A 26,232-nucleotide genomic window follows, 5' to 3' on the forward strand; every position below is an offset into this window, starting at 1 on the left:
GCCAATTCGGGGAGGTTGGTACGGGAATTGAACCCGCGCTGCTGGCCTTGTTCTGCTTTGCAAGCCAGCTGTTTACCCACTATGCTAAACCAGCTCCATTCTATATGTATATATGTGATTCTAGAAGTATATAAAAGGGAACTGTGTAACTAAAATCATTGTTGGTCCATTAATGGATGAGATTGGGGAATTAATAATGGGGAACACAGATATGGCAGATGCAACCAATATTTTACCTCCGTTGTCATGGTGGAGGACACTAGAGTCATCCCAATATTAACATAATGCAAATGTTGTTGAAAAGGAGGAAATTAAAACAATCATCATCACTCTGTTCAGAAACGGAGAAAGGCAGAAAATAGGATACCATAGACCAGTTAGTTTAATATCTGTTTTTGGAAACTGTTGGAATCCATCAGAGTCAGCATGGTTTTATGAAGGGTAAATAGTGTTTGACTAATTTGCTGGAGTTCTTCAAAGATGTAACAAGCAAAGTGGATAATAGGTGTCCTGTAGATCTAATGTATTTAGACTTCCAAAAGGCATTTGATAATGTGCTTGCCAAAACGCGTGAGGGTTGTGAATCTGGAATCTTTTACCGCAGAGGGCTGGCGAGGCTGGATCATTAAGTACTTTCAAGGCTCAGGTAGACAGATTTTTAATTAGTAAGGGAATCGAGGGTTATTGGGATAAGTTGGGAAAAGTGGAGTTGAGAATTGTCATATCAGATCAGTCATGATCTCATTCAAAGACAGAGCAAACTCGATGGGCCGAATGCTCTTCTTATGATCTTCCACTCCCGGAATACCCAATGGCGGAGGCCTGCTGAGCCTTGTGTTACTATTGGTGGGAGGCCTTTTTTTTTCTGACAGCCCACCAAGAACCTAATCCAACTTATCCACAATGTCAGCTTTCTTTGATTTGTCAATGTTCCCCTATTTGGAGCTTGCTTGGAGTGGAAGAATGCCCTAAATGACTCTTATGGGTAATGCACCAGACCTAGTTCCAGGTGCGGATGTATTTGAACTGGTGTTAATGAACTTTGCCAGTCCTGTGCTAAAGTCTTGCGCTATTCTGGTTGAAGCCTGTGTCCATGGGGCTAGCTCCTGTTCGCCTCAACCCAGCTTACCGTCGTCACTCTTCACCGTGGGGCATTTCAAGTCACTGTCAATTGTGCTGGATTGGGCTTCATCAACTTCTTGAGCTTAAATCTGGGCTTGTGTCGTTGTTTCTATCCCTGGTTAGTTATTCTCAAAAAGTGAAGGTCACCAAGGAAATATATTTTGCTATATGACTCCAAATAGAGATGAGATTTTCCATTGTAGTAACATTGGCCTTAAATTGACACAATTGGTTGCAAATTTTGAACCTAGGTTTGAAGGTAGAGTGTGATGTACTGCTTAAAGATTCATGCAGACCCCAGTTTGAGAACCCCTGATCGAAATAACTGATTCCTCTAAGAATGCTTCATGAGATAACTATTGCTAAATCTAGTTTGTTCTGAATGCATTAGAAAATGTCTGTAATTATGCTTTGAGACATTATCTGGCTATACGTTCACAAGCACTAAATTGGTTTACTCTTCATAGATAAAAGCAAAGACAGTCGTAGAAGAAAGAATGCCTTTGATGGAGAGAATGAACCTGCACAAAAAAAAGTGAAGGATGCAGAAGAAATGGAGCCTGACAGCAGCAGTGTAGGCTTGTTGGCTGCTGGAGGCAATGGTCGCAATCTGCCAAAGAGTGAGAATCCTGATGTGGAGCAAGCAAGCTTTGACTCCAAGAGAATTGAGGATTTAGCCTGGGGAAATGCTGACAGTGCTTCAGATCGATCTCGCTTTGTACCTCAGTCACAAGCAGGCTTACGCTATGCTACCTATACCAAAGAGAATGGTCGGACCTTGGTTGTCCAGGATGAACCAATACATGGGAAGCCTTTCGTGCCAATTGGTACTGCTGCCCCTCGACCAAGTGGAGTGTCATTTTCCAATACAGAATCTCTGAATCCTCAGAGCAAGAAGGGTTTGGCAACTACTGATTCAGGCAGAACCCCTGAAGTGCCGGTCTTGGAGCCTTCAAACCTAGACCAAGATACTGCAAATGCAAACACACATGTTTATTTAGAGACTGCAGTATCTGACCAGGGGATAAAAGAAAACTTTTCTGGGAATTCAATATCAAAACAGAAGCTGCAGAATACATCATCTGAGTCCCAAAATGAAAGTCTTCAATCTGCTTTGGTGATCCCAAACACCTTCCACGTCCCACAGGATCACATGCACTCCACTTTGCGAGTTTTCGAATCACATCAGTCTTTTACAAACCGCAGTGAGACTCCCAACTTTGATGTAAGCAACAGTTTTATATTGCTTTTTGGTACCATGTCTCCTTGACAGTTCTACAAAATTAATGGATTAAGAGCAATTTTCTGCAAGTTATCAATAAGACTGTGGGTTACATGCAGATGTTTTTATAAACAAGTCAGTTTGTTTTGTCTGCATTAGTTATAGACTGATAAGAATTAGGAGCAGGACTGGACCATTTGGCCTGTTCTGCCATTAGGAGAATTGTTAAAGCACAGAAGGCCATTCAGTGTGTTGAGTTCCTTCTGCTCTCTGCAAGGGTGTTTCAGTCCTACTCTCATCATTTTCTCTGTATCCGTACAATTTTTCATCTTGGTGCTTATCTAATTCCCCATTGCAAGCTACAATTAAATTTGCATCCACCATCGTCTCAGGTAATTAATGTATTCTTTTTTTAAAAAATAATTTTTATTCAGATTTTCAGAAAATATTAACAAAACAAAATATTAACAACTAAGAAAAACAAAAAAGAACAAACCCCCCCCCCCCCCCCCGTTAAATACAAAAAGAAGAAAGAGATTAACACCCTTCAACTGCTGCTGGCCTTTTTTCCCCTACCGTTCTGCCAAGAAATCTAGGAAAGGCTGCCACCGCCTGAAAAACCCCTGTACTGATCCCCTCAGGGCAAATTCCACCCCATATCGTTGATCCAGGCCTCCACGCTTGTAGGCCTCGCATCCTTCCACTGAAGAAGAATCCTCTGCCGGGCTACTAGGGACGCAAAGGCCAGAACACCGGCCTCTTTAGCCTCCTGCACTCCCGGCTCCACTGCAACCCCAAATATTACGAGTCCCCAGCCTGGCTTGACCCTGGATCTTACCACCCTCGACACCGTGCTTGCTACCCCCTTCCAAAATTCCCCCAGCGCTGGGCATGCCCAGAACATATGGGCATGGTTCGCTGGGCTCCCCGAACACCTAGTACACCTGTCTTCGCCCCCAAAGAACCTACTCATCCTCGTCCTGGTCATGTGAGCCCTATGTAGCACCTTGAACTGTATGAGGCTAAGCCTCGCACATGAAGAGGAGGAGTTCACTCTTTCCAGAGCATCCGCCCACATCCCCTCCTCAATCTCCTCACCCAGCTCCTCGTCCCATTTACCCTTCAGCTCCTCCACCGAGGCCTCGTCTACCTCCTGCATCACTTGGTACATGTCTGAAATCTTCCCTCCTCCAACCCACACCCCAGAGAGCACCCTGTCCTGGACCCCACGTGGGGGCAACAGAAGGAACCCCGCCACCTGCCGCCTGGCAAATGCCCTTGCCTGCATATACCTAAGCATGTTCCCCGGGGGAGCCTGAAATTCTCCTCTAACTCACCTAGGCTCGCAAACTTCCCATTTACAAACAGGTCCCTCAACCTCCTAAAACCTGCCCTGTGCCGACTCAGGAACCCGCCATCGATTCTCCCTGGAAGAAACCGGTGGTTCCCCCGTATCGGGGACCCCATCGAGACCCCCACCTCTCCCCTGTGCCGTCTCCATTGCCCCAAATTTTGAGGGTAGCCGCCATGACCGGGCTCGTGGTATACCTCGTTGGAGGGAGCGGCATCGGCGCCGTGACAAGCGCCTCCAAGCTCATGTCCACACAGGACGCTATCTCCATCCTCTTCCATGCTGCCCCTTCCCCGTCCATTACCCACTTACGCACCATCACTGCGTTGGCAGCCCAATAGTACCCACAGAGGTTGGGCAGTGCCAGCCCCCCCTATCCGTGCCCCGCTCCACAAACACCCTTCTCACCCTCGGGGTCCCGTGCGCCCATACAAATCCCGTAATACTCCTGTTGACCCTCCTAAAAAAGGCCTTCGGGATAAGGATGGGGAGGCACAGGAATAGGAACAAAAACTTCGGGAGCACCGTCATCTTGACTGACTGCACCCTGCCCGCCAGTGACAGCGGCAACATGTCCCATCTTGTAAACTCCTCCTCCATTTGCTCCACCAGCCTTGTAAGGTTAAGTTTGTGTAGGGTCCCCCAGCTCCTGGCCACATGGACTCCCAGGTACATAAAGCTCCTCTCCGCCCTTTTTAGTGGGAGCCTACCAATCCCCTCCTCCTGGTCCCCCGGGTGCACGACGAACAGCTCGCTCTTACCCAGGTTGAGCTTATACCCTGAGATGTCCCCAAATTCCCTGAGAATCTTCATCACCTCCGGCATTCCCCCCACTGGGTCCGCCACATATAGCAATAAGTCATCTGCATAAAGCAACAATCGGTGCTCCTCCCCACCCCGCACCAGTCCCCTCCAGTTCCTCGACTCCCTCAACGCCATGGCCAGGGGTTTGATCGCCAACGCAAAGAGCAAAGGGGACAAGGGACACCCCTGTCTCGTCCCTCTGTATAACCGAAAGTACTCCGATCTCCTCCTATTCGTGGCCAAGCTCGACATCGGGTCCTCATATAACAACCTCACCCATCTGACAAACCCCTCCCCAAACCCAAACCTTTCCAGCACCTCCCACAAGTACCCCCACTCAACCCTATCAAAGGCATTCTCCGCGTCTAGCGTCACCACTATCTCCGCTACCGCCGGCATCATAATAACATTCAAGAGCCTCCGTATGTTTGTGTTCAGCTGCCTTCTCTTCACGAACCCCGTCTGGTCCTCGTGGATGACCCACGACACACAGTCCTCTATCCTCGTGGCCAAGATCTTCGGCAACAGCTTGGCGTCTACATTTAACAGTGAGATCGGCCTGTCTGATCCACACTGCAGGGGGTCCTTGTCCCGCTTAAGGATCAAGGAAATCAGCGCCCGGGACATAGTCGGAGGCAAAGCCCCCCCCTCCCTTGCCTCGTTAAAGGTCCTAACGTAATTAATGTATTCAAGATCCGAACTACTCGCTGCATAAGAAGAATGCTTCCTCACGTCACTTTTAGTTCCTTTACCACTCACCTTAAATCTGTGCCATCTGCTTTTCTACCCTTCAACCAACGGGGACAATTTCTCACTATCTACTCTCGCCAGACCCCTCATGATTTTGAACACTTATCAAATCTCCTTTTGACCTTCTCTCCAAAAAAAATCATTCTCAATTCTCCAATCAATTCGCCAGCTGAAATCCCTCATCCCTGGAATCATTTTCATTAGAATAGGGAGAGTTTTAGAAACCAGCAAAAGCAACCAAAAAGTAGATGAAGGAAAAAATAGAATCTGGGAATAAGCTGACCAGAACTATAAAACAAATTGTAAAAACACTTGAATACATAAAAAGGAAAGTAGCTAAAGCAAACTTAATTCCTTAAAGAAATTAACATGAGGAATGATGAAATTACAGAGAGAAACAAATATTTTGTCTATTTTCATAGACACTAATGATTTTCCAGAAATAGGGTATAATGCTGTTTATTATTACATTGTTGCAAGCTCCAATTGTTTCTCACTAAATATTCCGTCTGAATTGTAAAAACAGTGTTCGGGGGCATGTAAACAACTCCACATGATCCCAATCTTGCATCCTAATCTCGCCCAGTATCGAATCTATTTAATGATTTTTTGAATCAAGATCTTTCTTACTATTGCCTTGTCATCCATTACTATCAGGGCTACTGCTCCTCTTCCATTCTGCCTGTTGTAAGTATACCCCTGTCTATGTAAACCCAGGCATATTAGTGGCAACAGCTGAGCAGTTGTAGCATTAGTCGAGGATTCTTTCATAGCTTTACTAGGTAAGGTATGTTCACCATTGTGGGGGGGCTCTGCTGTCCTCCATGTGTGACAGAATACCGTTGTACCCTGTTTTCACAACAATGTAATTTAGTTGCAAAATATTTACCCCTATATTCCCCTGTATCAGTAGAGATTTGACAGATACATATTTGAAGTATGGCGGTTGCCCCATTTCTCGGCTGTTGAGTGGACTTCTGTTCTAATTGGCAACTGGATGAATGAGAACACTGAACACTTGATTTCACATTTGAACTATTTTTCACGATATTGATAAAAAGTATGTTTCACCTAAATCTGGGAATTCGTTCTTGAGGAACAGGAACTATAGTCTATTTGAAGTTAATGGGCAGAGGTTTTCCATCCTCCACAGGAGAATTTGGCAGGTGATGCATCACCAACGATCAGGGTTCCATCTCAGCCATTTAATGCTCGAGGGAGCATTATTTGGCTGCAGGTGGGCCTACAGCCCCACACTCAGGAGGAAATTCTGCGTCAGATGCTAGCCAATCTGAGGCGAGATTTCCACCTAAGTTGAGGCGTAGAAAGCGTGCCTGCAGCCAATCTGATTGGTTGACAGCTATGTAGTCCTAGTAGAGCCATCCGGAGCAGTGGCTACTGCTAAGACTGCAAGCAGTCCCCAGAGTCTGAATGCCAGAGCCCCAGGAGACGGGGAAGTCCAGGGTCTCATGGTGAACATAGAATATACAGCGCAGAAGGAGGCCATTCGACCATCGAGTCTGCACCAAGTCTGAGGGTTGGGGTGAGACAGTTGTGATTTAAAAGACAGGCAAGGAGGGGAGCACCTAACAGTTTGCTTTTCTATTGTCTATTGTCAAATTTTCTATTGTCTGTGCACAGTGGTTAGCCCTGGTGCTTCACGGCTCCAGGTACCCGGGTTCAATTCCAGCCTTGGGTAACTCTGTGGTGTTTGCACTTTCTCCTCGTGTCCATGTAGGTTTCCTCCGGGTGTTCTGGTTTCCTCCCACAGTCAAAAGATGTGCAGGTTAGCCCATGCTAAATTTCCCCATGGTGTCCAAAAGGTTAGGTGGGGTTACTGGGTTATGAGGATAGGATGGAGGCATGAGCTTAAGTAGGGTGCGCTTTACAAGGACCGGTGCAGACTCAATGGGCTGAATGACCTCTTGCACGGTTGTATAATTCTGTAATTTGGTTTAACTTGAATAGTTTTTCCAAAATTGCTTTTTTTAGTTGGAAATTTGAAACTTTTCTCATGGTTTTTATTCAGAAGTGTTGGTCAGATTGCAAGTTATAAATATTTGTTTTTTTTTAATGGTATTTTACTTGCACACTTTATTTTCCAATCTATTATTTCCTAAATTTCAGGGAAGTAAAAATCTACCGACATACAGTTCACCTGCTCCTGGGTCAGAAAAGCCTTTGGGAAATTCTTCAGCATTGGAGTCCTCAAAGGATCCATCATTGGCAGCAGTACAGCAAGCATGTGGTACTGCTAAAGGGTAAGGAGAAACTAGTAATGTGCATGAAATTTGCCTAATGCATGTAGATACTCAATATTTTCTCAATTTTTGGAGAATCATGTTTAAACTCAATAAGGTTCTTACTAGAGTGTGGGCGTGTCCGAAGTTGAGGGGATTCTGGCAGGGATTTGCAGACGTCATGTCAGAGGGAAGGGAGAGTGACTCCTAGTCCAGAAATGGCAATATTTGGGGTATCGGAAGATCCAGGCTCAATAAGGTTCTTACTTCTGGGCAGCACGGTAGCACACGTGGCGTCACAGCGCCAGGATCCCAGGTTAGATTCCCTGCTAGGTCACTGTCTGTGCAGCGTCTGCATGTTCTCCCCGTTTCTGCGTGGGTTTCCTCCGGGTGCTCTGGTTTCCTCCCACAGTGCAAAAACGTGCAGATTAGGTGGATTGGCCATGATAAATTGACCTTGGTGTCCAAAAAGGTTAGGAGGAGTTATGGGGATAGGGTGGAAGTGAGGGCTTAAGCGAGTCAATGCAGACTCGATGGGCCGAATGGCCTCTTTCTGCACTGTATGATCTATGTAGAGATACCTTTTATTACAGCAAATCCAGTAATCTTTATTAATGTCACAAGTAGGCTTGCATTAACACTGCAATGAAGTTACTGTGAAAATCATAATAGTCAGGAAGCATTTAATCATCCATTCCTTTTTCTCTCGGTTTCCATGTGGCCTCTTTGGCTGGTTGCTGTTTCAATTTCTTGGACCTTAGAAAGTGGTTCAGTGTTTAGACATGGGTTTTTTTACGATGTTGAAACCGCCTTAACTGTTTTGTATTTGTATCTCATTTACCCAGGAGGGAAAATCATGCTTTGACACATCATAACATTTTCTTTAGAAAATATTTTATCAAAGCATTTGTAATTTTCACAGTTTACCAAATTAACATTCTAAACAACATTGCGGCCCGATGCACGCGACCACATCACAATAACATACCCAACTACCCTCCCGCCCTAGCTCCGAACTACCCGTATATTAAATTCCCTGCCCTTATTTTACACTGCCATGCCTTCCATTTTCTCCCCCCCCCCCCCCCCCCCCCCCCGCCCCCCACCTTTCTGTTGACATTCAATTTTCCTTAAAGAAGTCGATAAACGGCTGCCACCTCCGAGCAAACCCCTAAGTTGAACCTCTCAAGGCGAACTTAATCTTTACCAGCCTGAGAAACCCTGCCATGTTGCTAACCCACATTCCTGACTTTGGAGGCTCCGTGTCCCTCCATCCCAGCAAAACCGTCCCTGGGCCTCTAGGGAGGAGAAGGCCAGAACATCGGCCACCCTCCTCCCCCTGGGCACCCGGATCTTCTGATACCCCAAATATTGCCATTTCTGGACTCTGAGTCACCCTCCCTTCCAGGACCTCTCACATGACGTCCGCAAATCCCTGCCAGAATCTTTTCAGCTTCAGACACACCCAGAACATATGTACATGATTCGCCGGGCTACCCCCATAGCGTTCGCACCTGTCCTCCACTTCCTCGAAAAACCCACTCATCCGGGCTACCATCATGTGGGCCCTATGCACCACCTTGAACTGGATCAAGCTAAGCCTGGCACACAAAAGGTTAAGTGGGGTTACGGGGATCGGGTAGATACATGGGCTTGAATAGGGTGCTCTTTGTAAGGGCCGGTGCAGACTTGATGGCCGAATGGCCTCCTTCTGCACTATCAATTCTATGACGACGAGGTTGAATTAATTCTCTTCAAGGCCTTTTCCCACAGTGCGACTTCCAGCTGCCCTCCCTACTTTTCCTCCCACTTCCCCTTCACCTCCCCGATTGGGATCCCGTCCCACTCCATCAATTCTTTGTATATCTACGAGACCCTCCCCATCCAACCCCCATTTTAAACATTACCTTATCTTGTAGTCCCATGGGGGGGGGGGGGGGGGGGGGCGAGGAAAGCTTGGAACCTGCCTCCGAACAAAGTCCCGTACCTGTAGCTACAGAAACCCGTTCCCACCCGGCAATTTAAACTCCTTCTAATGCCTCCAGGCTCGGAAAGCCTTCCTCAATTAAGAGATCCCCAAATCTATCAATCCCTGCCTGCTGCCACCTCCTAAAGACCGCGCGCAGCCCTCTCAGAACAAACCGGTTTTATCACAGATCAGTGACCACACTGACGCCCCCTCCAATCTCACGTGCTGTCTCCATTGTCCCCATACTCTCAGGGCTGCAACTACCACAGGGCTAGTGGAATACCGAGTTGGCGAGAATGGCAGGGATGCCGGTAGCAAAGCCTCCTAACTTGTACCCTTACACGATGTGCTTCTACTTGCTTCCACACCGACCCCATGCCCACTACCCACTTCCTAACCATCGATATGTTGGCCACCCAGTAATAGTTCAGAAAATTCGGAAGGGCTAAGCCCCCCTCCCCGCGCCCCCGTTCCAAAAGTACCTCCTCCACCCTCTGGGTCTTACTAACCCATACAAAACCTGAGATCGCCGTGTTCATCTTCCTGAAAAAAGCCTCGGGGATAAAAATCGGAAGACATTGAAAAACGAACAGCAACCTCGGGAGGACTGTCATCTTCACAGTCTGCACCCTCTCCGCCAATGACAGCGGGAGCATGTCTCACCTGTGGAAGTCTCTTTTCATATGCTCGACCGCCCTACCCAGATTTCATTTATGGAGCTGACCCAGTCCCTTGCCACCCGAATCCCCCAGATACCTAAAACTCCGACCCACCACTTTGAACGGTAACTCCCTCAGTCTCCTCTCCTGCCCCCATCCCTGGATCACGAACAATCTAATCCATATTTAACTTGTTACCTGAGAATCGACCAAATTCTTCCAGTATCTCCATAATTCCAGCCAACCCCCCCACCAAGGAGCAAATCGTCTGCGTGGAGCGAGACCCTATGTTCCACCCCCCCAAACCACCACTCCACCCTCTCACTATCCCGCGCCAAACATTCGATGACCCGAGGGCTACTGCCACGGGCTCCACAGCCAGGACAAACAGTCGTGGGGAGAGCGGACACCCCTGTATTGTCTCCCTACGCAAACTAAAGTATTCTGACTGGACCTGGTTGGTCCTTACATTCTCCACCGGTCCCTGGTATAGCAACTGGACCCAATCCACAAATCCCTGCCCAAACCCAAGCCTTCCTAAGATATCACGCAAGTACTTCCTCTCCACCCGGTCAAAGGCCTTTTCTGCATCCATGGCTACCACCTCAATCTCGCGCCCCTCCGCTGGCATCATTATAACATTTATGAGCCGTCTAATGTTGGACGTCACGTGCCATCCCTTCACAAATCCCATCTAGTCCTCCCCTATTGCATCCGGGACACCGTCCTCTATACGTGTGGCCAGGAGCTTTGCCAGCAACGTCGCATCTACATTCAAAAGGGAAATCAGCCTATACCAGTGTTCTTCAAGCTTTTTCCGGGGACCCATTTTCACCAACCGGCCAACCTTCGGGACCCAACCCTGCCGACCTTCGCGACCCACGCCGGCCGACCTGTGCAACCCACCATTTTCTCTTACCTTGTTTGCTGCTGACAAAAATAGAGGAAATGGTTTTGGGTCCCTTCGGCCTCGTACACGCTCCTCCAATGGAACCTGTTGGATGGAGGTGCAGTCTTCCGGTGTCGGAAAGTATGGAGTATCCATCTGTCCAAAATTCTGCATTTTTTCCCCTATAATATTTTATCAAATAAACCCCCCCCCCCCCCCAAACTTGTAAAAACAAATAAAAATGAAATGAATAAAATAAATGAATAAAACCACTGTGAATTTGTAAAACAAAAAGCTGCAGCTATTTTTTTTTTAAAGCGGCCGCACTGCTCATGCGTGCCCGATCATCGGCGCACATGCGCAAAACTATGCACATGCACACCGATGATCTGGCACCCATGTGCAGTAGGGCCACATTTTTTTTTACATGTTCGCGGCCATTTTGAAGGCTGCTTGCAGCCGACATTATTAACAGCCGGCTGCTGTGGATATTGCGCGCAGATTTGCGCGATCGGGAGCAACGCGAAGGACGGCTCCGCGACCCTCCCGACACCCACCCACGACCCATCCGCGGGTAGCACCCCCGAGTTTGACAATGCCTGGCCTATATGATCCACAACTCTCTGGATCATTATCCCACTTCAAAATAAGGGAAATCGATGCCTGTGATAACGTTGCGGGGAGCACTACCAGCTCCTTGGACTCATTAAAGGCCTTTACCAAGAGTGGCCCCAGTAACCCAGAAAACATTTTGTAAAATTCCACCGGGTGTCCGTCAGGTCCCGGAGCCTGACCCGATTGCTCCGCATATCTCCTGTCAACCTGTAAAATTTCACCTACCAGCCTGTTCAACTCCGTCCGTTCAGTCTTCTACCTATGAGCCCGAATCAAGGTGAATTCCCCCCTCATAACCGCCTTCAGTGCCTCCCACACCACCCCTGCCGAGATCTTACCCGTATCATTATTCTTTATGTACCCCCGAATGGCCTCCCTCACACACCTCATCCTTTGCTAGTCTAACCTCCATCTAGCCTCCATTGCGGCCGCGGGCCTTTCCTTTACTCACTCGCAGGTCTACCCAGTGTGGGCCGTGGTCCGACACCACAATTGCTGAATATTCAGTATCCATCCGCTCCCCCACAACGTAGGTCTTCAGCTCACCCCCCCCCCCCCCCCAAAAAGAAAGCACTTTGTTGTTTCAAACATCGCAAATTAAACGTTGAAAGTTTAATGTTTTTACAAAACATTGCTCATAGCTCAGTTCCCCACAGTCAGACTTCAAGTTTTTCATTCTCCCATCAGTTTATTGTCTTTCATAAAGTCCACCACGTCCTCTGGCAAGAAAAAGTGCAACTTCCAACCCTCATAGGTCACCCATAGACGGGCCGGGTAAAGCAGACCAAACTTTATTCCTTTCACATATCGGGCCGACTTGACCTTATTGAAACTCGCCCTCCACTTTGCGAGTTCTGCTCCCAAGTCCTGGTAAACCCGGATCTCGATCTCTTCCCACACACACAGCTTTGTCTGCCTGGCCCATCTCATAATATGTTCCTTGTCCAGGAAGCAAAGTAGTCGTACCACCATCGCCCTCGGGGGCTCATGCCACTGGGGTTTATGTGTAAGTGCCCTGTGGGCCCGGTCTACCTGCAATGGCTTGTCAAACACACCTTCCCCCATCAGCTTCTCCCGCATCTTCCCCACATACGCACCAGCATCTGATCCTCCTTTCCCCTCCGGCAGACCCGCGATCCGGATGTTCTGCTTCCGTGAACGGTTCTCCAGGTCATCCACTTTCTCCAACAGTTGTTTCTGCTGGCCTTGCAGCATCCTGATCTCCGCTGCCATCGAGGTAGACTGCTCCTCATGCTCACCCGCCTGCTCCTCCAATCTCTGGATCGCCTGTCCCTGGCTCGTCAGTCCCGCCTCCACGCAGTCAACCATCACCTTGATCGAGTCCACCGCCCGAGCCAGGTCCTCCGCACACTCCTTACGTTGTTGGGAGAACTTCTCATTCAAGAAGCTCACCAGCTGGTCTGTCGACCACAGCTGGCGGGGCCAAACCCTGCGCATTCGCCATTGCCGCACTCTAAATCTGGTCCTCACACGCCACCAACTTCTGATTCTTCCTTTTCCGATTTTTCCTGGGGCGCAGCTCCATAAACTAGGGGTCCCCAGCTTCTGTTCCTGCTTCTACACCTTTACTTCACAAAATTCCTACAACAATCCGGCGTAAGAGCCACAAAAGGACCACCATGAGCGGAAGCTGCCAAATGTGCGACCTTTCACTCCACGGCCGCCACTGGAAGTAGGTCACAACCTTTTTGATGGACCTGCGCAGGATGTGACGTATTGCTCTGGGTTGAGTAAGAAGTGGAAGAGTTTAAATACAAAATAATGTGGCTCATGCGTACAATCTGCTGGCAATTGTGCAGTTTTTAAAAAACTGACATATTTAGACATATTTTTATGCCATTTATCGTCACAATTTGAGTATTTGTATCCCAGTTATGTCTATCTGAACCTACTTGAAGGAGGCCAAGACAAAAAGTGCAGGGTGTAGGATAGATAAACTGATAGAGTGGACCTGTCAATTGTTTGGTTTATTTTCAGTATTTAAAGCCCAATGGTCATCGTGACAGGGGGCGGGATTCTCCGACCCCCCCCCCACCGCGTCGGAGAATCGCCGGGGGGCGGCATGAATCCCGCCGAATTCTCCGGCACTGGAGAATGCTTAAAATCCACAATCCCACAAATGCTTAAAATCTTCTCTCATAACAATGTTTTCCCTCAGTGGTTTGCATTCTGAAATCCAGTCCAGGCTTACAAATTACTTTTAACCCAAGTCTGCACTTCATTTTTAACAGCAAAACGAGTCCTGGATCGCTTTTTGGTTAACTGCTTTTACATAAACTCGAAGATCCAGCCACCAATTTCCATATCTCTTTGAACTCACGTACCACAGGCTGTGGTAAAATCGCTCAAACTTGAAAATCACTTTAGGCATCTTTCTGGCCTCATGATCCAATGCCTTTTCAACTCTGTGACTTTACTGAACAGTTTCTAGATAGATAGAATTTATAGTGCAGAAGGAGGCCATTCGGCCCATCGAGTCTGCACCGGCTCTTGGAAAGAGCACCCTACCCAAGCACACACCTCCACCCTATCCCCATAACCCAGTAACCTCACCCAACAGTCAGGGCAATTTTGGACACTTAAGGGGCAATTTATCATGGCCAATCCACCTAACCTGCACATCTTTGGACTGTGGGAGGAAACCGGAGCACCCGCAGGAAACCCACGCACACACGGGGAGAACATGCAGATTCCGCACAGACAGTGACCCAAGCCGGGAATCGAAACTAGGACCCTGGAGCTGTGAAGCAATTGTGCTAATCACTATGCTACCATGCTGCCCAAGTTGCAGTTCTGTTCCAGTTGTTTTAATCTCAGGTGTCCTGGAAACTTCTTAATTTCTCTAGCCTCCTTAACTAGCTGCTCTTCAGAACTCTGCATTTGTTTTATTAACCATTACTCCATGGTATGGGTTTTCTTCTGGCTGCGAGATATTCCCTCTCTAGCCTTCAGAACCAACTGCTTCTAGCAGAGCTGTGAGAGCTGCCTTCTCTCTTAACTACCTATCTCCAGCTGCAATCAAATTAGCTAAACTAAAACGTAAAAGTTTCTCTACATTACAAGACCCTTGTTGCTAAGCAATCCCTGCTGGTTTATTTACTCTTCATGCCACAGCCCTTTTTAAGGACAATAGAACCACAGTTGGGACTGAACCACCCCCACGCATACAATCACTTTTGTCCAGCGTGAATCTAACTATAGATGTTATCCCTCCAGACACCAACATTAAATTAAACCCATTTAAAACTATAACTTATTTCCAATGTTTACCATTACAAATATAAATCCCGTAAAACTGCCTATATTTTCCTAAAATGAGAATTTACTTTTCTTCTCTACAGCTTGGGAATGGAATTGTCCAATTAGCGTGGATCATCCACATTATTTGGAGTCCCTTTGCTACTGTTTTCCCACAATCTCAAAATTGTTTTCCTAACAATGTTTCTATCACTCTTTTCTTGCTCCTTAAATGAACAGGTATCACTTTTCATGTTAAACGTCAGAAGACCAAACTATTCCTGAGGCAAGCCAAAAATGACTGCTTGTGGAGAAGGTTTTCTGGGAATTCTAGTCTGAATATGGCCCGTAACTTCCCCAGAGTGGCAATCTCCGTCAGATTGCCACCCTGGATTAATTTAACCTCCCTGTCATTCCAAAACCCCTGTCTCGCCCAACCGTCTGCACTCAGGTGGGGTGAATGGGAGGTGGAGCAGGGATTGACAGGAGGAGGAGGGGGCAATGGACTTGCGCGGGGTGGGGGGGGGGGGGGAACGGAGAGAGGAGGAGATGTAGACTGGAGACTGCGGGGGGCTGGTAGGATAAGGCAGGGCAGACCTTGGGGGTCACTTTTGTGCAGGTTGTCTCATGTGAGGCTGGTCTTAGTATTTAAAAAGTTACTATCAGGATAAAACTGACAGAAACACTTGGAAGATAGTGGTTTAAATTGCTTCTTATGGATGGCTCCCAGCCCAGTGCAATTGTTCATAGGATGTTAGCACTTCTGGACAATTGCCAGGTAAATGCTTACATAGGAACTTCCTGGAAGGATTCCCAGTGCATCATTGGGGTACTCTTTAAAAAAAAAAAAGACGCTGGGGAACCAGAAAATTATGGGCCATAGTTAACAAAAAACCGTAATGGCAGTATTTATGCTGTAGTATACTTTGAGCGCTGCTGAGCCGGAATGATCTTTTTATACTTTCACCAAGTGCAAGGTTATGAGGGCACCAATGGCAATAGCTTCCAGATTTAAAAATTGAGCCTACCCTAACTGCATATGAAAATTCTCTGAGCAGTGGGATATAATGACTGTTTAAGAAAGCAGACTAGATTGTGTTACCTATATTTAAGTAGCTGCTCATACTGTTAGATTTTATTTCAGTATCTCAAAACTACATTTAAAAACAAGAAAGTGCTGGAAATACTCAGCAGGTCAAGCAGCATCTGTGATGGGAGACAGTTAATGTTTCAGGTTGAAAATGACCGTTTCATCACAACTTTAAACGGTCACCTTGACTTGAAACATTGACTGTTCCTCTCAACAGATGCTGCCTAACCTGCTATTTACAGTATTTGTTTTGTTTTTATTTCAGACTTCCAGCATCCTCAGTACTTTGCTTTTATCTCAAAACAGCACAGCTTTTGTGAATAAGTTTATTGGTTTCACGAGTTTTAAAAATTGAAAGTTTTTTTCAAATAACTTTCTTGTAGCTTTCTCAAGTTCTTCTATGGTGTAATGATGAGATATACCTGTCGCCTGCTATTGCAATTTAAAACCTTTCTGATTGAATACTTTTCATTGCAATTTTAGGGAACCACTGAAGAAAAGGTTTGCAGATCCTTGTCAAACACTAAAAGAGGAAGCTTTAAATGAAGACAGTGTACTTCAGCCATCAATTCAGAATCAAGCCCTTATGGAAGAGCCAAAGAGAAATGGTAATGAGGGAACAAATGGAACATTTGACCAAGAAAGCAAACCCTTTGGATTTGGGTTTGGCAGGAATATGACCGATGAATCTGAGAATAAAGCTGGCAACAAAATCTCCATGGACTCTGGCAACTTGTCGAATAACTTGTTTTTCCAATGTATGCCTCAGAATGTTCCACAGAGCAACTACTTCACTGAAATTTCTGAAAGCTTATCCAATGACCCTCTAAGCTTCAATTCCTTTAAAATGGCTTCCAGTGCCACTGGCCAGAAAAGTGTCACAACACAGGCACTTGGAACTTCTGTTGGGTTGCATGCAGGAGGTAAACATGGGCAAGATACTGAGCGAAAGAATCTTCTTGGGGCCATTGAAGCCATGCCAACTCTAACTCCAGCTTTTCCAAGAAGTGCTTCTAGCCTCCAGTTTCTTCAATCTGTTCAACCGCCAGACCTTATGAAGGAGGAAATGCCTACCATTCCAGCAGGGAATCCATTCCTTGGATTTACAGATCTAAAGGGAAATGGGGACAGTTTGCCCACAAACAGATCACAATCTAGCCTGTTCAGAAGTGACTTAATACGGCCTGCGGCTTCTGCTCCTGCATCAGTTATTGTGAAACCCCCTTTGTTGATTAACTGGAAGAAGCCGGAAAAGATGGTGTCAGATGTGGGCAATAATAAAACTGAGCTTCCAAAGACATTTTCACCTCCATTTTCCTCTCCAACTCAAAAGGCAGCTATTTTAGGTACCTCTAGACCAGACTCCCCAGAAACCCCATTTGCTGCAACCAATATTGAGATGCCAACCTTATCCACTAGCCCAACTGGGGATCAAAGTTCAGGAAACCTTGCAATTCCAATTTCTGGTTCCGTAACTCCAGACAATCCACGTCGACAAGCTTTCTCAGACACTCCTCATCCCAGCAAGCAGCAGCACTCTATGTTTGCCATCAGTCTATCTGATAATGGCCTTGATGGTTCATCCAGTCAGCAGTCCCAATTTGATCAGAGGAGGTTTTCTTTAGATGAACGAAGCTTGAATATGAAGCAAGATTCTGATTCAGCTTCCGACAGTGATTTATCAGACCTCAGTGATTCTGAGGTGCATATGCGATTGCAATCAAAGACTAGTTTAAAAGGATACCTGTCTTTTTTGCGTGAAGCAAGGGTGCCGAACGGCGAAGGAAATAAAGAACAAGTAGCAAAGGGGAGAGGGCGTGGGAGAGGACGGCCTCGGGGAAGACCTCCAAAAAGTGAGTTTGCAGCACTATAGAAATAAAACACGGACAATTTCTGAATGAAGTTGAATTTGCACTAGGTGTGGTGAAGAGAGCAAGCTTCTTTTTTAATTACTTAGTAATACATACTGCCCAAATAGTATACTGATCGAGTAGCCTATTCTGGGACCAGCGAGATACATTGCATGAGGGGGTCAGCTTACTGGCCGTTATAACTAATGAAAGGGCCCTGTTAGACTGGAGACCAATGTTTCCAGACGTTAAGCTAGCAAAAACAGCGTTCTTTATCAGAATGACTGGAAAACATCATGAATGGTAAAGTGTGCATTTTAGGGATTCACTGTCTCTCTTTTTGTTCGATGGATCTTTGTTACAAAGCACTTGCATTTCATCCCTTTATGGATGTCTTGTATTTTCCAATCAATACCTTGTTGAAAAACAATTGCTGGAGTACATGAGGTACATAAAACATTATTTCTTTGCAAAAAGCTGATCATATTAGCTGGTGAGAGGAAAGTGCAGTTTGCACTTCACTTTCTATTTTTGAGTACTAGTGCTACCAGTAAGTGTGGACTCAGTAGAGAGGTAAATTAAAAAGGGGTGTGCATTTTTTGTTGCTTCTGGCCGCTCCTGGGACATTTGAAAGGTCAGGCATCAAACAGCATTGGAAGCATTCTCGCCCTTTTTTAAAAAATATAAATTAAGAGTACCCAATTAATTTTTTCCATTTAAGGGGCAATTTACTGTGGCCAACCCACCTGGACTGCACATCTTTGGGTTGTGGGGGTGAAACCCACGCAAACACAGGTAGAATGTGGAAACTCCACACGGACAGTGACCCAGAGCTGGGATCGAACCTGGGACCTCGGCGCCATGAGGCAGCAGGGCTAATCCACTGTGCTACCGTGCTGCCCCTTTTCTAGCCCTTGATCATGTAGGAGTATTGTGTGCCTGGTGCTGGTTGCTCCTAAACAGAGCAAAACTGGCACTCAAGTGTTTTGCCCTGATTATAGCTTTTTTGGCAGAATGTGCTCCCCAAACTGTCCATAATAGAAGAGACCTTAAGGTGGTTCTGTTGATTGATCCCAAAGCAACCGCTACTTTACTGTTTTGGAGAGAAGAATTATTTTGAGATTCTGGTTTACCAGATATTTTTGAATGTGCGGGGAGTCTCATTGACGATATTTACTGATGTCAGTGCAAGGGAGTGGATGAATTGGTTGAGCTGTCAGGGAAGGGTTGCCAAGTCTGCATTCAGTTATATATGTAAGTTCAATACGCTTGGGTGGTGAGACTCTGATCGTTTGCACCTAGCTGCATGTGAACCTTGCTGGTCGATACAAGGTGGCCCCATATCTCAAATTTAAACATTTTCTCTGATGTGGCTTTATTTCTGGGTCATGGGTGTCAGCTATAAATACTAATAAATACACGCAATATCATAGAATTTTGTGACGCTTCAAGGCCAATTTCTGTGGCAAGCAAATGTAGATTCTGCAACAGGCAGTGTTTCAAATGCTAATTTGGAGTGAATTAATGCTGACAGTTGCAATTCCAGCCCAACCAGGCAAAGAATTGATTAGCTCTTCTAGCCTGAACTGTAGCTGTTTTATTTCGAACTTTGCTATACTGTATCAGTAGTCTTGTCCCATATTTTCCCGAACAGGCGCCGGAATGTGGCGACTAGGGGCGTTTCACAGTAACTTCATTTGAAGCCTACTTGTGACAATAAGCGATTTTCATTTCATTTCATTTCATTTCAGCTAGAAATTGATTTCTTTTTTTAAGAGTCAAGGGCCTGGCCCCAAACGTTTCCCGCCAGTTAGGTTTTCAAAAGCTTAGTTGCAGCAAAACACATTTATTGATTACACTCCACTCCCTAATAAGGCCATATAACCGGTCCATTTTGTGGGATGTTTTTCAAACTCTTTTTTCCCAGGATGCACTTTTAACAACCGGCTGACCTTTGGGATCCATACCAGCCAACCTATGCGACGCACAATTTTTGCTTAGCTTTAATGCCACAGATGAGCATGCTTGGTCCACACATTCTCACTTGCTTTGGCACTCTATTATTTTTCTGCTAAGGACTGCAACTGATTATTAAAGATGCCGCTGCATCCTTTGAAAAAAAATCAAGAGGTCTGTCCTTAAACTTGCCATGCTTAGTCTTCAAATGCTTTTGAAGTTTGGAGGGGTTTAAACTCTCTCTTCCAGTACTTACCTGCATATAACGCACACATGGGCTTTGGATCCTGAATTGCATTGGCACAATTAGCAAACCCATAACTCAAGAAATCATCCTTACATTGCTTTGTTCCTGATTTCAGATTTTTCTTTGTTTAAAACGACCCATCTTCAGTTCTTCACAGTCCTGTTTCCTTGCTTGCTCGCAGATGGAAAATGGAGGGCTCGCCCCACCATGATTTCATGCCAAAAGCATGGACATACAAGGCACACAATGTCCGTGTGCGTGCCCTGCTGTCTTTTTTTAAATAAACATTTAATTGAGGTATTTCTTTGGCATTGCAACAACAACAAAATCAACAATGTACATAACAAGGAAAATATTAACATAGTGCAAATACTGCCTCCCACCCCCATGTTTACCCCCCTGATCTATACTAACCTAACCCCCCCCCCCCCCCCCCCCCCCCTCTGCTGACGATTAGTTCTCTGCGCGGAAGTCGACGAATGCTTGCCACCTCCGGTCGAACCCTAACAGAGACCCTCTCATGGCGAACTTAATTTTCTCCAGGCAGAAGAAGCCAGCCATGTCCGAAAGCCAGGTCTCCGATTTCGGGGGCTTTGAGTCCCTCCATGCTTGTAATATCCGCCTCCCGGCTAAACCCACGTCGCACACCTGTCCTCCATCCCAAAGAATCTGCTCAGCCAGGCCACTGTCAAGTGAGCCCGGTGAACGACCTTAAATTGGATCAGGCTGAGCCTGGCACATGTTGCGGTTGCGTTGACCCTACCCAGCGCGTCCGCCCAGAGGCCCTCCTCTATCACTCCCCCCAGCACCTCCTCCCACTTTTGCTTCAGCTCCTCGGTCTGCATCTCCTCCGCACCCATAAGCTCTTTATATATGCCTGAGATGCTCCCCTCTCCTATCCATCCTCTATAAACCACCCTTTCCTGAATCCCCCTTAGCGGCAGGAGTGGGAAGGTTGGCACCTGCCTCCGCAGAAAGTCCCGCACCTGTAAATATTGGAATGCATTCCCCCCCCCGCAAAAACAAACTTCTCCAGCGCCCTCATACTCGGGAAGCTTCCTTCTATAAACAAGTTCCCCCATCATCTTGATCCCCGCTCTCAGCAAATTCGAACCCCCTGTCCATCCTCCCTGGGGCAAACCGGTGATTGTCGCAGATTGGGGACCATACCGATGCCCCCTCTGCTCCCAATGTCTCTTCCACTGCCCCCAGACTCTCAGGGCTGCCACCACCACTGGACTGGTGGAGTACCATGTGGAAACGGCAGAGGCGCTGTTACCAATGCGCCCAGACTTGTGCCCTTACATGAAGCCGCCTCCATGCACACCCACGCCGGCTCCTTCCCCCCTGCCAGCCGCCACCTCATCATGGCTATATGAGCCGCCCAGTAGTAATTGCTGAAATTCGGCAGCGCCAGCCCTCCATCCCCCCAACTCCGCTCAAGCATTGCTCTCTTCACTCGCGGGGACTTGCCCCCCAACACAAAGCCCACAGTTATCTTATTGATCCGCTTAAAAATGGACCGCGGAATGAAGATGGGGAGGTATTGGAAAACAAATAGGAATCTCTGGGGGACCATCACTTTTACCAATTGAACTCTGCCCGCCAGCGACAGCGGGAGCACATCCCATCTCCGGAAGTCCTCCTTCATCTGATCTACCAACTGGGCCAAGTTCAATTTATGTAGCCGGTCCCAATCCCGCGCCACTTAGATACCCAGGTACCTAAAACTGTCCCCTACCACTCTGAACGGTAGTTTCCCCCAGTCGCCTCTCCTGACCTCTCGCCTGGACAAATATCTCGCTCTTCCCCAGATTGAGCTTATACCCCGAAAACCGTCCGAATTCCCCTAAAATTCCCATAATTTCTTCCATCCCCTCCATTGGGTCTGAGACATACAGCAGTGGGTCATCCGCATACAGCGATACTCTGTGCTCCACCCCCACCCCTCCCCCAGACCAACCTCTTCCAGCCCCTTAAGGCCCTCAGAGCAATTGCCAGCGGCTCTATAGCCAGCGCAAACAGCAGTGGGGAGAGGGGGTATCCCTGTCTCGTCCCCCGGTGCAGTCTGAAATAGTCCGACTTCGTCCTCTTTGTCCATACACTTGCAACCGGAGCCCGGTACAGCAACCTAACCCAATCAATAAAGCCCCTTCCAAACCCAAACTGCTCCAGCACCTCCCATAAATAATCCCACTCGACTGGGGCAGCACGGTAGCATTGTGGGTAGCACAGTCGCTTCACAGCTCCAGGGTCCCAGGTTCGATTCCGGCTTGGGTCACTGTCTGTGCGGAGTCTGCACATCCTCCCCGTGTGTGCGTGGGTTTTCTCCGGGTGCTCCGGTTTCCTCCCACAGTCCAAAGATGTGCGGGTTAGGTTGATTGGCCATGCTAAATTGCCCTTAGTGTCCAAAATTGCCCTTAGTGTTGGGTGGGGTTACTGAGTTATGGGGATAGGGTGGAGGTGTTGACCTTGGGTAGGGGGTAGGGTGCTCTTTCCAAGAGCCGGTGCAGACTCGATGGGCCGAATGGCCTCCTTCTGCACTGTAAATTCTATGACCCGGTCAAAGCCCTTTTCCGCGTCCATCGCGGCCACCACCTCAACGTCCCTACCTTCTGGGGGCATCATTTAACAGCCTTCTTACATTGGCCACCCGCTGCCTTACCCTAAATGAACCCCGTCTGATCCTCCACTATAACATCCGGTACACAGTCCTCAATCCTGGAGGACAAGACTTTGGCCAGAAGTTTGGCACCTACGTTCAGCAAGGAAATGGGCGTGACCTGTTCTGTCCCACCGCTTCTGGCGAGAGGACTGCATTGTTCCATTTAAAAGCTGGTCATGTCTGGCATTCTCAATTTAAAAGCGAGTTGGGCGTTTCTCCCACAATTGGGCACACCACGACGATCTCTCCACGACCCTCCCAACACCTGTCCTGAGTCACAACGCACAGTTTGAAAAACTCTGATTTAGTGAATGGTGCAGGTATACTAAATAATGACATTTTATTGATGTTCAAGCTAATCCCATCTCTTACCATGTCGTTAACAACTCTGTTATGTAAAACACTTTATATTTAATTTAGTAACGTTTTCCACATCCATGGGAGAATTTTCAAATATGGCTGGTTTTTGATTGAAAATATAAACGTAATATGCAGGATAAATCTGGAAGTTGAGTTTATAAACGGGTATTTCTTGCTTTAAAACTGTCATTGCAAACAACAAATAGGTACGGCCTTGTGTTTTTGATCATGTTAAAAGTTGCCTGAACTCGGCAAAAGCCATTTTAGGCATACAGCCAATTGGAAATGAAATATGTATGCTTTCCATGGTCAACTGCAGTCCACATTAAAAACTACTTTGGGAATGAATGGCAGAGGGCCTTAAGAAAATTGGGAACTTAATGCCATTTTTCGAAGAATGGCCATAAGATATAGGAGCAGAATTGGGCTATTCGGCCCATCAAGTCTGCTCCGCTATTCGATCATGGCTGATATGTTCCTTATCCCCATTCTCCTGCCAATTTCCCCGTGACCCCTGATCCCCTTATTCGTCAAGAACACCAGATTTCTGCTTGAGGTGTTGTTACCTACAAGGCTACAGACGAGGAGCTGGAAGGTGGTATTAGAATAGTTCTTTCTTAGATCATAAGAACTCGGAGCAGGAGTAAGCAATTTAGCCTCTGGAACCTGCTCCACCATTCAATATGATCATGGCTAATGTCAGCATGGCCTCAACCCCACCATCCTGTTCTGTGTAACCCTTCAACCCATTACTAATTACAAATCTGTCCAACTCACTTTTACTCATTGTACCAGCATCCACTACTCTGGGGTAACAAATTCCATAGATTCACAACCCTTTGGGAGAAGTAGTCTCTGTTCTCCTCATCTCCGTTTTAAATTTGCTACTCCTTATCCTGAGACTATGGCCTCATTCTTGAATGCCCCACAAGAGGGCGCATTCGCTCCACGCCTACTTTATCCATACCGTTTATCATATATACCACAATTTGATCTCCCCTCATTCTTCTGAACTCAAGAATGTATCGGCCTAAACTGCTCAACCTCTCTTCATAAGACAAACCCCACATCTCTGGAATCAATCTAGTGAACCCCCTCTGAACTGCCTCCGATGCCACTACATCTTCCCTCCAATAAGGGGGCCAAAACTGTGCACAGTACTCCAAGTGCAGCCTCACCAATGCCTTGTACAGTTGTAACAACGCTTCCTTATTTTTCTGTTCTATTCCTTCCTCTATAAATACCAACATTCCACTTGCTTTCTTTATTATCTGCTGTACCTCTATGTAGTTTTCTGCCACTCATGAACAAGGGCACCCAGATCCCTCTGCACCAGAGCTACTTGAAGTTTCTCCCCACCTAGTTAATAAGTTGCTTTTCCATTTTCCGACCAAAACGAATGACCTCGTATGTATCCACTTTAAACTCCATTTGTCACATTTTGGCCCACTCACCTAACCTCTATATTCATTTGTACGGTTCTTATTTCCTCTTTGCAACTTACTGTCCCACCTATTTTAGTGCCACCTGCAAATTTGGCTATCGAACTTTCTGTCCCTGTATCAAAGTCGTTAATGAAGCCAGACTTTTGAAATCTCATATGTGTAATTTGAGACTTGGTAAAGTAGCATGCTTAGCAGGAACTGGTGACATTGGACCTTCACCACTGGGGGGGTTTCTTTGCCTGATATCTGGGTATATTGTAGACTAAGTAATAAAGATCAGTTGATGTCAATGTTGTATCATGTGCCTCACGTGCAAGGGTAGTAGAAAGCAAACTAGGTGGACATTAGTATCTTGCTTTGCATTTCTGTTTCCATTAACGTGGCAGCTAGACTTTGCTCAGTATAACCCAGCATGAGGGCTGACCAACTTGAAAGCAAAAGAGACAGAGAATGGTGTTCTTTCCTTTCAAGAAAGAAATGGTGTGCAGTCAACATCTGGGGGTCACCTGTGACCAGACATTAGCAGGACCAGCCACAGAAATACTGTCGCTGCGCGAGCAGGCCAGGGGCTGTGCATCCTGCGGCAAATGATTCGCCGCCACCTCCCAAAGTCTGTCCACAATCTACAACTATCAACAAGAATTGTAAAGGAATACTCGGTTTGTCTGGATGAGTACGTTTCCAACACACCAGGAACTCTATCAAAACATTTGAGGCCCCTCTTCAACAATACGGTTTGTGTACCTGTCCCACACAGACTGCAGGAGTTGACTCATCATCACCTTCCCTAGGGCAATTAGAGAGGACAGTAAACACTGGCCTTGTCAGTGACTTGTACAAATCATGAATGAATTTTAAAAACTAGACAATTTAAAATGGAAGCTAAAAGTATAGTAGTGATGGGCATGTGTGCCTGTGAAGACTGCTTTACTTCATGTCCAAATAATGGGTTCTTATTCAATTTTCTTTCTCTCGATTAGTTTCTGTTGATCAGTCGGTTTTGAAGGATGTGTGTAAAGTGAGAAAGCTGAAACAGTCTGGGGAATCCTTCTTGCAAGATGGCTCCTGTATCAATGTTGCACCGCACCTGCACAAATGCCGAGAATGTCGTTTAGTGCGTTATCGAAAGTTTAAAGATCATGATGAATCGACAGTTTCCTGCCGTTTCTTCCACTTCAGAAAGTAAGTAAGCTGGCGTATTAGACAGTACAAGGCTTTGATGTATTCAGTGTTGAAGGTGATTTGTCCAGTACATTATGTAAGTTTTTAATTTTTGGATTGATGTTTTGTGATGTCCACCCAGCTTTTAGGTTTTGTTCTCTTAAAAGCCTTATGCATGCTGTTTAAGATTGCTTGGTACAATGTTCACTAGTTTATCTTGACTTAAGCTAGGTCAAAAGCAGCATTTTTGTGGTTGCAGGGAAAGCCTACTTTTTGAACTTTAGATTTTTCCTTAGAACCACGGACAAGACTTTTCGAAGTTCCAATTAGAATTTAGTGTTTCTGAGAACCAATAGAAGTAAAATTGGATGGCTCCTCCAGTGCTAAATTGTCAGTCTGTTTATCCAATATCCTCCAGTTAAATATTGGGAAGAAAAAGAAAAAGTACAACACAGGAACAGGCCCACTGCCCTCCAAGCCTGCGTCCACCATGCTGCTCATCTAACCCAAAACCCGGGGTCAATATCCCTCTATTCCCACCCTACTCGTGTATTTGTCAATACATCCCTTAAACGTTAA

At 46.5% G+C, this 26,232-nt stretch overlaps 1 protein-coding gene across 2 annotated transcripts in view; it reads left to right on the forward strand.

Annotated features, from left to right (window-relative positions):
* LOC119965096 (lysine-specific demethylase 3B-like) overlaps positions 1-26,232 on the forward strand; it is a 152,699-nt gene that overhangs the window by 47,498 nt on the left and 78,969 nt on the right. For both annotated transcript variants that reach the window (XM_038795387.1, XM_038795388.1), the window contains exons 8-11: positions 1,590-2,347; positions 7,377-7,510; positions 16,453-17,822; positions 25,473-25,674. In XM_038795387.1, coding sequence (XP_038651315.1) covers positions 1,590-2,347; positions 7,377-7,510; positions 16,453-17,822; positions 25,473-25,674 — 2,464 coding nt within the window. The remainder of the gene's footprint in view (positions 1-1,589; positions 2,348-7,376; positions 7,511-16,452; positions 17,823-25,472; positions 25,675-26,232) is intronic.

This window comes from Scyliorhinus canicula, chromosome 4 (assembly GCF_902713615.1).
Source record: "Scyliorhinus canicula chromosome 4, sScyCan1.1, whole genome shotgun sequence".
NCBI lineage: Eukaryota > Metazoa > Chordata > Chondrichthyes > Carcharhiniformes > Scyliorhinidae > Scyliorhinus > Scyliorhinus canicula.